General features: G+C 39.4%; 1 protein-coding gene across 1 annotated transcript in view; it reads left to right on the forward strand.

Moving 5' to 3' along the window:
* The window catches only part of ABCC3 (ATP binding cassette subfamily C member 3), a 47,576-nt gene that overhangs the window by 14,344 nt on the left and 17,072 nt on the right, over positions 1 to 16,160 (forward strand). Inside the window, exons 4-12 of the mRNA XM_036394802.1 lie at positions 378 to 515; positions 2,184 to 2,309; positions 3,125 to 3,186; positions 4,336 to 4,467; positions 8,524 to 8,742; positions 11,424 to 11,601; positions 12,356 to 12,517; positions 13,560 to 13,652; positions 14,951 to 15,154. Coding sequence (XP_036250695.1) covers positions 378 to 515; positions 2,184 to 2,309; positions 3,125 to 3,186; positions 4,336 to 4,467; positions 8,524 to 8,742; positions 11,424 to 11,601; positions 12,356 to 12,517; positions 13,560 to 13,652; positions 14,951 to 15,154 — 1,314 coding nt within the window. The remainder of the gene's footprint in view (positions 1 to 377; positions 516 to 2,183; positions 2,310 to 3,124; positions 3,187 to 4,335; positions 4,468 to 8,523; positions 8,743 to 11,423; positions 11,602 to 12,355; positions 12,518 to 13,559; positions 13,653 to 14,950; positions 15,155 to 16,160) is intronic.

Below are 16,160 nucleotides of genomic sequence, written 5' to 3' on the forward strand. Positions count from 1 at the left end.
GAACATCATTTTCTAGACAAGTCAGGATGGTCTGTCTGGATTGGAAAAATGGCAGCTCCTACATTTGTTTAAAATGTTTGTAGCTAATATTTAATTGTTCCCAGCCCTATGTGCAAAGGTTTAAAAATGGAATTCTGAAGTTGAGGCTCTGAAAACACCAAAACAAATTATTTCAGTGTTATTTGCTCCTCTCCTTACATGATGGAGGTTTTGCCATTGACTTCTGTGAAGTCATTATGGAGCTCATTTCAGAGAGGTCCTGCTGTTCTGCTGTCCTCCTAGTCAATGGTGGCTCTAAGAACTGCCAACTGAGAGTGCAAAGAAGGGTAGCACTGGGATGGGGTTGTGTTCATGTGTTCCTGTATTTACTTTTACAGCTTTTAGCCACACTGCTTATCCAGTACGAAAGGCTGAGAGGAATTCAGTCCTCTGGAGTGCTCATTATCTTCTGGTTTTTGTCTGTGCTTTGTGCCGTGGGGCCCTTACGGTCTAAGATCATGACTACAACAGCACAGGTAACAAGCTGTCCTTGTTAGCACTTGGAGAATAGGAAATGTAGCATCCACATATATGTGAAAAGCATGAATCACCTGAGTTTGGAGTCAGATCTGAGCCCAGGTTTTGCCAAAGAGAGAGAGAGAGAGGAGTTTGGTTCTGTTGTTTTGACTCAGACTTGTGTAACTAGAAGGGAACTGGATGTCTCAGGCAACGCAGATTTTGCTTAGCCCAGGGCTATACTGGTAACCTGATAGACATAAGAGAGCAATACCAACGCTGTGTATATGTGAACAGACTCCTGTCTTTTTTTTTTTTTTTGTCTGTTTCCCTTTTGCAGCCTTTTGCTTAAATGGAGATGGGTAGTAATCAGAGAGGACACATTTTAGTATGTTAAGTTCCTGTTTTACTTAGGCAGCTTGGCCACATTAGACAGCTCCATGGGCTTCCTTGTGTCAGTGCCTGATGTGCTGAGGACAGCATTTTGACTCCACTGGGGCTGGAAACAGAGAGAAAGTTGGAGGGAAAGAAATCTGGGCTGTTAAGATTCCTGTTTGAAAACATAGCAGGTTCTCCCAAAGTAAGAAACTTGTTAAGTTTTTCACAGAAACATATTTCACTAAGCAGGGCAAGGCAGGTTGCTCCAGTGATTAAATCATCAAAGCCTGGGAGAGAAAAAGAGTGCTTGGAAAACATTAAGATGATCACTTCTCCTCAGTGAAATCAATGTTGAATCTGTTTGGTAATTTCTTGTTTTTATTCTTGCTTCTTTGTAATATTAGCAGATTATCCTGTTAGCAAGGATTTTCTTGTAGCAGGCTGTTGTAAATATTCCATCAGAGATTGAATAAAACCTTAACTGAGAGCCTGGGTAGAACTTTGTCAGATAATAGCTGCAATCCGGTGAGACAATTTCAAACACCGCTTAGAGGCAGCTTTATTAAGTGAAAATATTGGACTATCAATGTTGAATCCATAATCATCTTGAAATTTTGGGTACAGAGCCTTAGAACAAGTCTGGGTAACATTTCTCCTACTCTGACTGCCCAGAACCAAATATTCCTTCTTTTCCACTTAGGTTTAAACATTTTAAGTGAACAATGGGACTGTTCAGAACGGCATTAGGGCATGAAAGCGCTGTATAAAGGACATACCCTCACAGCAGGAAGTTTTAGGTAAACTGCAGACTCACGATTAAGAAAGGAAATCTCTCTAGAGCAGATGAACTCTTATTATGCAATGCAGTGGTTTTTCTGCAGCTTATTCTGAAAGTATTTGGCACTCACTGCTTTGTCAGTGACAAGATATTAAAGTAAAAGGATGTTCTCTGATCTGGGTTGACAATTCCTATGCTTAAGACATGATCATGCGAGAACCCCCAGAGGTAATTTAAAAGGATATTATGTAGACCTGATTCCAGAGGGTGTCTGCATGCAGTGAAGATGTATAAGCACTTTGAACTTGACATGATTTAATGAAAACTTGGAGATAAGCATGTTCTTAGGCACTTGTCAGAGTACAAGCATACTTTTGTGAGATAATTCCTGCTGGGAGCTGCTTTGCAGTACTCAACTGTAAAGGAAGAAAGGAATTGCCAAAAGAAGCAGTGAAAAAGTGGGGAGAGAGAGAGTATGGGAAACTTGGAAGTGCAATAAAACAATCATTTACAGTGTTTCTTTTTCCTCTAGGGCCATGTAAATGAAAGGTTCAGGTTTACCACATTTTACATCTACTTTGCTTTGATAATCATTGAGTTGATACTTTCATGTTTTAAAGAGAAGCCTCCATTTTTTTCTCCTGTTAATATAGATGCTGTAAGTATTTTTTCACTTTGTTTTATTTGGGTTTTACAGACTATATGGTGTTTTGAGAATTCCACTGAGAGCACTTGTCATTGAAAGCAGCTTTGGATTGTTATAGAGATGGCAGTATTTAGTGACCCTCTTAAAAAACACTGGGTATGAAAAGTAGTATTGGGGTTTGGAGTCTTTTTCCATTATCTGTGTCATCAGAAATGGCTTGAAGCTGTGTAGTGAAAGCAGCTCTCCTGCTTGCTGCTTCACAGCAGTGTAAATTATATTTATGAGCACTGAAGTGTAATAATAATTATTTCAAGAGGGTTTTTTGAGGATATGGTGCACTACTTGCTTAACATTCATCTCAAATTAGCAAAAGTCTATGAGGTTTGTCTTAATAAATGAGTTCTATATGTGTTGAGAACAGATATGGAAAAACATTAATAGCAAAAGATATTAGTAGTGTCACAGGTTAAATTTCTTCTCCAATTCAAAAATAGTCCCTATAATTGGATTTATGTTTGAACCAAGCTGAGAGAGAAGTTGAGCTCCTGTCCTAAAATTAACATCTCTGAAACTGTAGAATGACATTTCACTTTATAGGTGTGATTTAAAGGCAGTGTATGAAGCAATTTTTAGGTATAAAAGGAGTTCAGTGTGGGAAATGGGAAATGAAAGAAATCAATTTGATGTCTCATTAGGGCATAGGTACGTACATGTAATATACCACATAATATGCCAAAAATTATCAAAATAGACTGTTGTCATGTTAAAGTAATAGTAAATGTCTTGCTTTATTTATTTTCATTTTTCTCCCCATAAATTCATTATAGAATCCATGTCCAGAGTTAAATTCAGGCTTCCTGTCACGATTGACATTTTGGTGGTTTACCAGGTGAGTTTTTTCTTCAAGCTGTTGGACAGCTGACAAACCCAAAACCTGCCTGTGATCTGTATTGCAGTGAGCAGTACAGAGATTTTCCTTCTGTGAGTAGTTGATGTTGGATGCTCTTTTACCCACAGTAGTGTCAGCACTTTGAGCATTTGCCTTTTTAGAAACACAGAGCCCAAACTTTTTCTCTGCAAGGTATGGCAGCAAGAGTATCATGACAAATAGGATGTGCAGCCTGACTGTGCTCAACACATGCAGGAATATAACCTAAACCAAGATGTAGCTCTCTGCTCCACAAGATAAATTGTGGCAGCCTTTGACCCAGCTGAGGATGCTTTTTTTTTTCTGTTGAGGTTCATGGGTGAATGCTTTTTTGTAAGGACATTTCTGTGCAAAAGGGAAGTTAAACTGGGTTATGTATATAAATTATTGCTGCCAACTGAGGTCGCAGTATCAAAGATGCAAATTTGAGATTGGGCCTGCTACTCCATGATAAAGAAGTGGAACAGCTGTCAAAGGTCATGTTAAGACCCTATTTTTCCACAGCGGTTGAGATCTTCATTCTTCCACCCATGTAATTTTATTGTCCTGGTAACAGCCCTGTAAAGTTCTTTTTAGTGAGAGGATGAGAACTTTCTAAACTTCCAGAATGTTCAGCTTCCCCAATGAGATTCTTGGCAAATAGGATGTTTGTATCCGTTGACAAAATTCCCTTTACAGTTGAGGAACTGCAGTTTTCAGAAAAATCTGATTTTCCATTTACTCCAGTGAGCTCCACTTTTGCATTTTGTTCACCTCTGACAGTTATTCCAGATCAACTTTATTATTTTCACTTCTAAAGCTTCACTGTTTCCATTTAACAGCACAATTTCATCCAAATGCTTCTGTTAGTTGGTTTTTTCTGCAGTAGTGTTTTTTTTCTGAAGTAGTGTTTTCAATAAAATACATGTAATTAGAAATACATTATGTCCTTTCCTTAAGTGCAAACATCAATAAAAGGAACAAAGGGTGATAATTATTCTCCAATCTCCCTTTCTGTGGAGTGTCTTCTTGCTTTTGTTACCTTAATAGTCCTAGAGTTACTGGCAATGCTTTAAAACTGAAAATTCTGTTTTCCAAACTTAATTGCACTGTTTTTCTCCATATGTGCAGCATGGCAATTCATGGGTACAAAAGGCCTCTGGAAGAGAAAGATTTGTGGTCACTGAACGATGATGACACTTCAAAAACTATCGTGCAACAACTGAGTAAAGAGTGGGACAGAGAAAAAGCAGAGTGCAAACAGTAAGTAGATGAACAAGTCTGCAAAGTTGAGAGATTGGTCTGAGTCCTTTCAACACTCATAAGTTGCTCATCCATGAAAATGAGCCAACTAAAAATGCACCCGCCACTTCAGCCTTTCCATTTTTCAGTCATTAATAGTTCAACTTTCTTTTTTTAATATGTCCAGGCAGAGGCAAACAGGAGCCCTGTGGGGCTTGTGTGTCACCAACACACTTTTTAGGTGCTTAAAAACTCCATGGGCAGGTGATGCAACTTCCCATGCGGAGAAGGGCTGAAGATGTGTGAGAAGAAGCTGTTGAGTTGGTTGAGTTGTAGAAAATGAACAATTTTTCACCACTGAGCTGGTAGTTGTCTAACTGCATAATTGCATCCCTCCCAGGTGTGTTGGAGCACAACTTCTGGGCACATAAACCAAGGAGAATTTCTCATCATCTTCATCATGATTTTTTTGGCCTGGCAGTATTTTTAGCCTTAAGGCTCTCAGCAGTGAGCAAGTCTTCACTTCCCAGCAGTAAAGATAAGAAACTCAGAACATGTGAAAGGCAGGAGGGGAAGAGACATCCCACTTTATTGCTGAGACCCTACTGCTGTTGCCTAGAAAACTAGCAGCAAAATTGTCCTAGTATCTGATGGAAATGGGATAAGGGTCATAACTTGCATACAGTTATACACCTGCTTGAGAGGATTTCCTTCTTATTGCATGTTATGTCCTAATCCAATCTTTAAAAATTATCTATTGTGCAACTCTATTTTCTTCTCTCACTGTTTGGTGTCCAAAATGTTTCCAAGCAAATAGATGTGATAATAGTGTGTTTCAAATGAAAAATGTCAATAAGGAGGGGGCCTGTGCTTCCATTTCCTTTCATTGTGGAGATTTCTTCTCCATGTGGAAGCTTTCTTCTGTTCTCTTTTGTGCATGTCCTTGCCAAATTGTAAAGACGCTATTATTTGATAATATTAGGAGAGAATTGTCATTTTCTTGGCAAGGCTAAATATGATGTGGAGAGTTCCATTTTGCAGCTAAAATTTGAAATATTTCCAGCAGTTCACCAGCAGCTGTCCACTAATGCTCTGTGAAGATGTGTTATAGTTCTACTTAAGGGTTTATTTTCAGGGTTTTTTTTCATTGTCTTAGTGTCTCTATTTTTATGGTGTTGATTAATGTGCATGGTCTGGGTTCTGGTCTTTTTGCACAGACATAAATCTCACTCCCTCAGGCTGTTTTATGGTAAGAGCACAGCCATCGTGCAGGAGTGCATGGGGTCCAGGAAAACTTTTACTAGGAAAACAGAAACCATGCCTGGAGTTTTCTCATGGGATTCATTGCATTTTGGAAACTATTCATATAAACTAGGGCCAATTGGCAGTGAATTTAGCAATAAATTATGAGTCATATTTAGTTCAGGTAAATTTTTTTGGCAACTGTATTAATGATTCTAAGATATGGAAAAGAGCAAAAACAAAGCAAATTACTGCACTCCAAATTGCTGTGCTACATGGAACTCTGAAAGCTCTACTTATTCTTCAGTTATAAGTAGATATTTTCTATTACTTCCTGTCATATAACATTAGTGGTAGTTGCTTGAGAGACATTGTAAATACTTTTTTTTCCTTTCAACTCTCATTAAATCTGCTCTGAGCAAGCTTTTATGACATTTAAATGCTGTGTCAATTTATACACACGTTGAAAGTGTGATGAAAAGTATTTGTGGTGTACATAGTAGTAATTTATTTTTAAAAACTTAATCAGTTGCACCTCTGACATAGCTAACACTTTAAACTTTTGTGGTAATGATTATCACATATCTGTTGTTCCCAAACCTTTTTTGTATCACTGCTGTCTTGTGAGTTACTGTTAAATAATTGCTAAGAATTCATTTGTTTCTTGTGAGTTACAGGAGAAACCAGCATGGATTTAAAATGTTACTATAGATAATAAAGCACACAAAGAGTATTTTTCCTTTCTTTTGCTCTCTTTGCTTATATGGCTGAAGTTTCAACTCCCTCACTTTACTGATAAGTGCAGTTTCTTCTGAGAAAGTTAGAACTATGCTGGATGGAGAAGAGAGAGCTGGAATGCATTTTCTCTCATTTTTAGTTAGCTTCTGATTTTAGAGACTGTCCTTATGAAGACATATTGAAGATGCAGAGCCATATCAGCACCAAAACATATGTGTATTTTCCCATGAGATAAATCAGTATCTATTATCTGCCCTGCTATAAATAATGGCAACCAGACACATGCTCTTTGCTTTGATTAAAAGCTGGGTGTGAGCAGTCCCACACACTGCCGAAAACCTGACCTCACCTAACTACAGGTAGTAAACACTAAAAGTGCATTTTCTCCCTTTGGGACTCTTAGCTGCAAGAGAACCATTGCTTTGCTATAGCTCAGTGTAATAAACATTTTTAATAGCAAAAATTAAGGGGCAAATAGTCTTGTTTCTTCAAATCTTTCAATGAGTTTAACAGTCTGGTTGCCAGAAAAACAGGGCTTTTCTCATAAACTCTCCAGGTTTGATCTGGAAGACAAAGACAACACTGTTCGTTCTTGTCTGGGGGGAAAAAAATAAATTGACTGGTTTAGGTTCTCCCCCTGCCCTCTAGCTTTATTGCAAAGATGTTGGGATTTGCAAATGGCTTTTTCTGAAAGGATGCGGACAAGTTTATACATGTGGACTGTTAGCCTCAATGATCACAGTGAATGCTCACAGGCTGTTGGAATTATTCGACTCTGCAGCTAGCCAGCTCCAAAAAATCTGCACAGTCTTTATAAAAAATTCATAAATTCAACCTCACTTGGTAGTACTTACAAGTTATTTTTCAAATGCCTTGTGGTAAATATTCACTGTTTCTAGGGTGTCTTTTCCATCTGTTTTTTTCTTGTAGAGCTTATGTGCCCCAGATTAATTTCCTTCTCCCTGTTCCACCTGGACTTAACTTTCCTGTCTGACATTCAGGAAATTTTTCATTAGTCCCATAGCCCCCAGGAAACAATATCAATTTGATATTTTCTGGTAGAAGAGTTGCCAGGCTGATGTTTGAGAGCAATTCATGGAGGAAATAATTTCCCAGAGCATACCCTTTGTTGATGGGCAACAGAAGTCAGGCACCTAAACCCCAAAGGGGCTTCTACAAAACCTGCCTGGAGCCCTCAAGAGAAGTTTAGGCATATTGGGCCCATTTTTCATCAGTCAGTCTAAAAGAGTACTCATGAAAGAATCACTTTTGTTAGCTTATTTGGCAGTGGGAGAGCGGCAAAAAGTACAAAAGGAATCCTAGAATCCTGGAATCATTAAGGTTGGAAAAAACCCCTACAATTATTGACTCCAATGGTTAACAAAATGGTTGCAGATAAACAGGGTTTAAATGCCTCAATTGTCAACTGAATAAAATTTGGGTACCAAAACCCAAGGTTTCTCTCCTGGAATAATCTGAACAGCTGTGGTCCAGATCTTGGGGATGGCCCAGTTTTGAAGGTGCTGTGGTTTCTACTCAATTTCAAGTTTCCAGAAATGCAAAACTTTGTATTTTGATAGTACCGTGCCTGCTGCAATGGCTGTCACCCCAGGGGGATTAATTCTGGTTCTCTGGAAGCAGCTGTGTGATCAATAAGGGTACAGGTTTAGCACAACTACTGATTGAACAAGAACACAGGCTCAGAAGGAGTAGGTGAGGGTGCCTTGTGTGGGATGTCCATAGCACTTCTTTGAGGATTCCTATACAAGAAATTGGAGATCCAAAGTCAATTCTGTCCTCTAAGGAAGTCCAGCTTTCCTCTCCTCCTCCTTTGGGTCTCATTCTCATGTCATGGTGATTGATTTTGTGGCCTATGGATTGCACCCCCTAAGTACAGCAGAAAAAAAAGAAAATAAGACTCAATTGCACAAGAGTGGCTGATCCTGAGCATACCTTGATGGTGCTGGAAGTCTTGCTGTTGGTCAGTAGCAGAGCAGAGGAGGGTGCAGAATTTGGGGTGTTCCCACAGCGCTGTTCACACAGGACAGTGCCATTCTCATTGTCAGTTGTCTCGTGTAATTTGTTTTGTTTCCCTAGGAAAGAGGATGTGTCGTACATGAGGAAATCAACCCATGTACAGAATCATGCTGGTGGCAGCCCAGAGGAAGCAGAAGTCCTGATCAGAGACAAAAAGCACAATAGGAAACCTTCCTTTCTCAAGGCTTTGTTGAGGACCTTTGGGCCATACTTCTTAATTGGCTCCTTCTTCAAGTTGATACAAGACCTACTCTCTTTTGTCAACCCTCAGCTATTAAGGTAGGTTTACTCTGTGAGTAGTTTCTATGTGTGATCCCTGTGGTTGCTTGGCTTTGGCACAGGGCAATTGTTTTTGAAATAAAGAGTTAGTATCCCTCACAGTGCCACATGTGTATGCTCCCTCACCTTCCCCCTGCAATGCCGTGAGACATGAGTTCTTTGTTGTGGACTCAGCTGTAAATTGGACAAGCTTCACTGAAATGCTCCATTTGTAAATCTCCCATCGCTGTGGGCAGCTTTGACTTAGAAATTACATGTTGCTGTGTGATTCAGTCCAAAGCAATTTCTCCCCATTTCTAAAGGATTAGCTGTGAAATCAAAGTGAAGCATTGCTGGCTGGATCCAGTGGTCTCTGAATATCTGATATCCTCATATGTGGATGGTGGTTGCAGCTGTGGTGTGACTTGATGTGCAGATGTTGTCTGATGCTCCAGTATGTAGTGCTCTGGCCGGACTGCTGTCATCTGGGAAAGGTTTTGGGTCGTTTAGATGAGTTCATATGCTCTTAGTTGTGTTCAGCAATGAGAATGTGAGAGGCACAGTTGCAGTGAATTTCCATGTGAAAGAAAATTATAGTTCTATTAAAAAAAAAAAAACAGAGGAAGTGGTTATGAGAAAAGTGGTCTGTTCTCAAATTCTCTTTGTATGAGGAACACCTCTACCTTCCATCTCCAGGGGGGCCAGTTGCTCAGCCTGATCCATAAAGGAATTTGCACAATCCCTGCATTTTTTTCTTTATTAGTATTTTTCTTAAAGTGAGGAATTCAGCAGAAAATCATTAGCTAGGAAGAAAGCAATAGTGGAATTACCAGCATTTCTACCTAACAATTATTAATAGAAAAGCACAAAGTCCTATTAATGCCTGAGGGAGGAATGGAACTTGGGTGGAGGTCACAGGTGGATGTAGGGAAAGGGAGAAGAGAAGGCTCTGCTCCTATTTGAGTATCTCTTAAAAATAACCCGCATTCTGAGATCATGTTGTTCTGTGGGTGGTTTGTGATATACCCAAAAATTTGCTAAAAAGAGGGTCTGACCAAGTATGGTGACATTTAATAGCAGCCAGTCTGTCTTCTCCCAGAGCCCCTGCTGAAGAGGAGGCTGCTGGCTGCCTCCTGAGAACACATTAAGTGTAACATATTCTGGGAATTTCTCAAATTTGCATGAATTCCTGAATACGTTTCAGTGATATCTCAAGGCATATTATGGTGAATTCCTTCTCAAGTCTAAATTCCTGCAGTCTGGGAAAATGCCCTTCTGATAGTAGGGGAAGATGAAAAAGCAATGGCTCTCTGGCAGACTGCATGTAAGATAGTTTCATGTTTCTAAAAAGATTGGTGGATCCCTGGGACTACCGAGAAGAGGTTTTCTCTGAAGCTGTTCCCTTTCGCAGAATGAATGAATGGAGCAGTGCAGAAATAAGATTTCTCTGGACTGAAAAAAGAAAGATGTAGCAACCTCATGCTTCTACTACAAAGCTTTGGTTGCCTGATTTGTAGTTTCCAGGTGTGACTGTGGTCACAAGGGTTTTCAGGATGAAGAAGAGACGAGAATGTTGACTCTATGATCAGAAGGTTGATTTATTATTTTATGATATATGTTACATTAAGACTATACTAAAAAGCAATAGAAAGGAAAAGGTTTCTTCAGAAGCTAGCTAAGCTAAAAATAGACAAGAATGAATAACAAAGATCTGTGTCTCAGACAGAGCAAGAGCCAGCTCTGCCATGAGTGGTCAAGAAATTTAAACACTTACAGGAGACCAATCACGAGTCTACCTGTTGCATTCCACAGCAGCAGATAACCATTGTTTACTTTTGGTTGCTGAAACTGCAGCTTCTCACAAGGAAAAATCCTAAGAAAGGATTTTTCATGAAAGATGTCTGTGACATCCAGGTCCATTTTTCTCCTGCTGATTGTTTGAACCATGGAGCAAAATCTCTTTTTCTCTTATATTTTGACAGTTCGGTATTCTGATCAGTAGACTGAAAACACAAACGTGATTTTTGAGAGCACTGGACATTGCCATGTGTCACTCTGCTTGTTTGCTGTGTGCCAGTGTGCAGCTCTAGCAATGAGAGCAGCTGAGAGGAGTAAAAAAGGACTTACCAATAAAAGCTGCTATAGCCATCTTAATGGTACCATTTTACAAAAAAAAGTAGGAGTGAAGGACTCTTTATGCATCCATCCAGGAGGATGTCTTTTAATTTAGCACTTTTTTTTTTTGTGGGAAAACACCCCAGGCAGAAGCACTCAGGCTGCTTGAAGAAGATTTGGGTAAGAAGCTGGTTTTGCCTGCCCTGCTGCACTGCCTTATTCTGTCCTATCATTCACCTCTTGCCCTGGGGGCCTCCCTAACAGAGCTCAGACAGTGCACTGTGTGTTTAAACCCTGAATCTCAGGGGAAACCAAGAGTTTCTCTTCATATTTCATTTTCAGGCTCATTTACAAATGGACTTTGTCACTGGCAGAGCTGCAGGTTTTGCTGTTGGATCTTTGCAATGTTGTTTGAAATCATAACTCAACCTATGTCCTGGAGAGCTGTTTGCTTTTTGTTGTTAGGGAGAGGATGTGGCAGGATGCTGTAGTTGGGAGAAGCTGTGTTATGTCCCATTAAATTTGATGCATGGTTTTTAAATTTTTGTTTCTTTTTCCTTTTCCTTCCTTACTCTGCTGACAAACAGTGTATTAATCGGCTTCATTAAGAACAAAGATGCCCCAGCCTGGTGGGGATTTTTGATTGCAGCTCTGATGTTTATCTGCGCTGTGCTGCAGACACTCGTCCTTCACCAGCACTTCCAGTACTGCATTGTTACTGGGATGAGGCTAAGGACTGGGATCACTGGGGTGATATACCGAAAGGTAAGGCTGGAAGCATTTTGTGGGCTAGAATACCAGCCAGGCAAGTGTGCTCAGTTCTCACATATTTAGGGAAGGTTAGGCATGTTGGAGAGGAGTAGCCTCCTGGAATATAAAAGATTGGGGGTTTGGTGAGTTTTTAGGAGTACCTCTTTAATGCTTTACAGAATTTTCCAGTGAGCAGTAGTGTAATATGGGTGTTCTGGTAGGTTACTAGACATACCAATACTAGTTCACTTTAAATGCAGGAAGAAGAGAGACTTAGATTAGATGTAAGGAAGAAATTCTTCCATGTGAGGGTGGGGAGGATCTGGCACAGGGTGCCCAGAGGAGCTATGGCTACCCCATTCCTGTAAGTGTCTAAGGCCAGGTTGGATGGGGCTTGGAGCGACCTGGGATAGGGGAAATTGTCCCTGCCCATTGAAGAGGGGTTGGAACTTTAAATTTCCTTTCCACCCAAACCATTCCACAGTTTGGAAGAGGGATCTAGGAGAAGAACATGTTTAAGCTATGAGTCGATCAGACCCAATGAGATTTTCTTCAGATTGCTATGCGCTGCTTAAGCTGGAGATGCTCATAAGCAAAACCATTTCATGAGCTCTTGTTCCTTGGAGATCAGGAATGGATATAGGTGAATTATTTTATTCTTTTTGGAGAAGCACATTATTCTTGGACAGTGTCATTTTGCTAATAATTGAGGATTTGTTCTCCATGTGTATCAAGATTGTGAATGCATTGACACTCTCTCCCTTGTCAGTCCTTAGTGATCACAAACTCAGCAAAGCGCTCATCTACTGTTGGAGAAATTGTCAACCTAATGTCAGTGGATGCCCAACGTTTCATGGACCTGATGACTTTCCTGAACATGTTGTGGTCTGCACCACTCCAGATATTTCTAGCTTTGTATTTCCTCTGGCAGGTACAGACATTGTCACAATTCATCTAAATAATGTGCAGGCTTTTTCTTTTTCTTTTTTCTTTTTTCTTTTTTTCTTTTCTTTTTTTCTTTTTTTTTTCTTTTTTTTTTTTTTTCTGTCACTTTGACGTGCCACTGTGTTTTTTACCAACTTAAAGTGTTTGGTCCTGTAGTAAAAGGGTGCTGTACAGCCTCACTTAATGTCTTAATTATTTTGTTCCACTGATAGGCCAGATGGGCATTTGAAACAGAATGTTTCCTTTGTCTTTCTCCCGTCCTTGCTTGAGTTTGATGGGCTCAGTCTTGGACTCTTGTTCCCAGTAGTTGATACAAATGAGAGCTTGAGGGTACTGGTTTAGAGACCAAACCAAACAAAAACCTGGATGTAGGTTTGGTCTCTAAACCTACATGTATGTATAGAGATTATATCCTGCTACATAAAGAAGTTTTGTGCAAGTCAATGTGAGACAAATCTCACCTGGAAAAACCATAATTTTTCATTTGCTACATTGTGACATTGTTTCAGGTTTATTCCAGGTTCAGTTTGAACACTGGCTTTCAGACTTGGTTTTGCGCAATTAATGTCTTTTACTGCATAAAACAGTAGCACCAACTTAACTATATTGATTACAACTCAAAAGCCATTAAATTGCAGCAGCTCTGAATTACTGCTCTGCTGGAAGCTGAGCTCTGGTTACCAGCAGTTTATAGGCTTGTAGTCACACTGAGGTACTGGGTTAATTCCATAATTACAGTTCCCTTGGTCAGAGAAAAATCCAGAGAAAAGTTCCTATCACCGATACAACAACAACAATAATAATAGTTATTATTGTTATTTTTATTGTTATTATTATCATTATTATTCAAAGTGGTCCCTTATTTTTCTGTCTCCTCTTCACGGTTGCTCTGTGGAATCACAACACTTCACTGGGATAAGTTCAACTTGTCAACATTGATTTCTGTTTCTATCACTTATTGTTGTTTTAGTGCTGACTGTAGTGCTGACACTTGGGTACAACAACTTACTCTTTCTTTTTAAATCAAGACTTTAGGGCCTTCTGTGCTGGCTGGAGTTGCTGTAATGGTCTTACTTATCCCATTTAACTCTGCAATAGCAATAAAAACCAGAGCATTCCAGGTAACGTAGCAGCAGAGAAGGTAATGTTACATGAGTTGGCAGCTGTGCTTTGAGAAATGAAGACATCTGGGGTTGTTAATAAGATGCCATTTGCAACAATTTACTTATGAGTAAGAATGTACTGATATATTAATAACTGTATCATCTTAGATAATTTTTACATAGTGAATTGAATGCAATTTAAGGGAAAAAAGCCTTCTGTCATTGAGCCAGTGGCTTCTTCATACCTCTGGAGCAAGCACCTTTTGGGATTAGCAAGAGGTTTCTTTGTCTCCATATCCCTTCATCTGGTACCTTCCTCTAGGACTATCTAGAGTAAGGCATATGAATGCTGTTCTTTAAGCTGCAAATGAATGTTTTCAGAGGTGGCAGCTAAAACCTGACAGTTTGAGTTTTATGCTAAAAACCAGTGTTGATGTTCACTGCTGCTTAGCTGGGCCAAATTTCATTTATTATCTTAAGGGAAAATGATCCTTTATTCCTTTCTTTGTAGTCTGGTTCTCTCTAGTCATGGAAAGCTAAAAAATACCAATATAACAGTGGCCTCTGGCTTTGTGCTAGAAAAAAAATCTAATAATTGGCTTCTGCTATGCAGCCTATCAGACTGTTTGGAAGATTAAAAAAAAAATAAAGGCAATCTGTTGGTGTAAAAAAAGTAAGAGTTGGATATAAATTAGGACTTTTAAGCACAGCCTTAGTAACAGTGATATTATTATATGCCTTAAAAAGACATACAGGCATCTCTTGGATGCTGACATGTTAGTAATAACATTCCTTTTCTCCCTTGCCCATTATAAGATGCATAACTTGCTGTGCATATGTGTGTGAATTTTGTCTATAAATTTGAGCAGGGATGTTTTTATTTTAATAACTGAATGAAAGACTGTATTTTAGTACATAGGAAAAAAAACCCCTAGAAGTAGCCACAATTTTCAAGGGATAAGAAATAAAATGTGCAAACAAGGAAGAAAAAAATCTGAAGAAGTCAAAGGAAATGATAGGATAGTATTTTTGTGAAGTGGCTGAATCTTTCTTTAGGATGGTTTAAAAATGTAGCTCTTAAGAGTTAAAATGAGTGGAAGGCTTTTATACTCTGCTTTCCAGTCACTTTTGATTTCTCATGTCTCTAGAGGTAGACTAACTTGCACAATAAGTTCATAACGGTGTGGCTTTCTGTAATTACCTTTTGCATCCTCTTCAGAAATAGCCTGAGGGCCGTGACAGCTGTGAGACATATGTTGAAAACTCTCCTGTAGTCCTGACTGTGACTCTGTCTCCTGTGTTTACCAATAACCCAGGTGGAACAAATGCGATACAAAGACTCCCGCATTAAATTAATGAACGAGATCCTGGGTGGCATCAAGGTGCTGAAGCTCTATGCTTGGGAACCATCCTTTTCAGAAAAGGTCCTGGAGATACGGAAGAATGAGCTGAAAGTTTTGAAAAAATCTGCCTATCTCAACTCTTTGTCCACCTTTGCCTGGATCAGCGCACCCTTCCTGGTAAATTACATTTTCATGGCTCTCTAAGCTGTACAAGTATACCCTTGAAGGATAAGCCTGAGGCTTTCTGCTTGCTAATGTACATAGAAATAAAATGTAAAGTTTTTGAAGAAATTATTCACATGCTTTGATACAGAGTTCCCTGTTCTAGAAAGCCCTTTTGTTAATCAGTATTAAAGTATTTTGTGATAAAGCCTGCCAGTGAAAGCTGGGAATAGCTGTCACAGGAGAATTTCCAACCACTTCAAAGTATTTCCCATAACAAATTAAAACTAGAATTTGAAACCTCAGAGAGATCCATGAATAGCAAAATAGCAAAAGAAACTTTAATTGAGTCAGTCAGGACAACATCTGTCTTTAGCTCTCATTTCTACCTTCATGTTGCAGTGCTCTGCTTGTTTTAGTGAGAGAGGGAGTTGTTAAATTATTCTACAGCTCAAAAAAGATTTAATGTGAAAACTGAAGCCCAAATGATTATGTTACCGACTCTGAAATGCATTTTCCTCAATTTTGTCTTTTCCTCTATTTTCTACTTCAGTGGACTGTGATCCCTTTTGCAGAAAGGGTTTTGGTGAATAAAACCATTCAGATAAGTCCGTGGTCAAAACTATTCCCAGCCAATTTTTCTCGAGATCTAAGGCCCAACCCTGCAGGAATGATCTGATCAGCCTGGAGATCTGATCAAGCCCCTTTCATAGTTCCTTAAAGTCATTGCACTTCCTTCAGTGCACATTCCTCTTCCTGCTCATTGTGAGTTTGCTGCACAGGATGATCCTTCCACAGTGGATGGCCCCTGTTATACAGCAAGCCAGCAAAGAACTTGGATTTCACTTCCTTTTCTACTGATTAGTGAATCTCGTTTGCTTAGCCTGCAGTTTACAATGGGAAAATTTGCTTGGGTGGAGCTGGAAGAAACCACAACCCGATAGAAGCTTTTCCTTTTTATTTACCTGAGTCCTGTAGTTCACCTCTTGAAACTCTTAGTTCAACTGAATGTAGCCACTAG

The sequence above is a fragment of the Molothrus ater genome, chromosome 19, assembly GCF_012460135.2.
Source record: "Molothrus ater isolate BHLD 08-10-18 breed brown headed cowbird chromosome 19, BPBGC_Mater_1.1, whole genome shotgun sequence".
NCBI classification, from domain to species: domain Eukaryota; kingdom Metazoa; phylum Chordata; class Aves; order Passeriformes; family Icteridae; genus Molothrus; species Molothrus ater.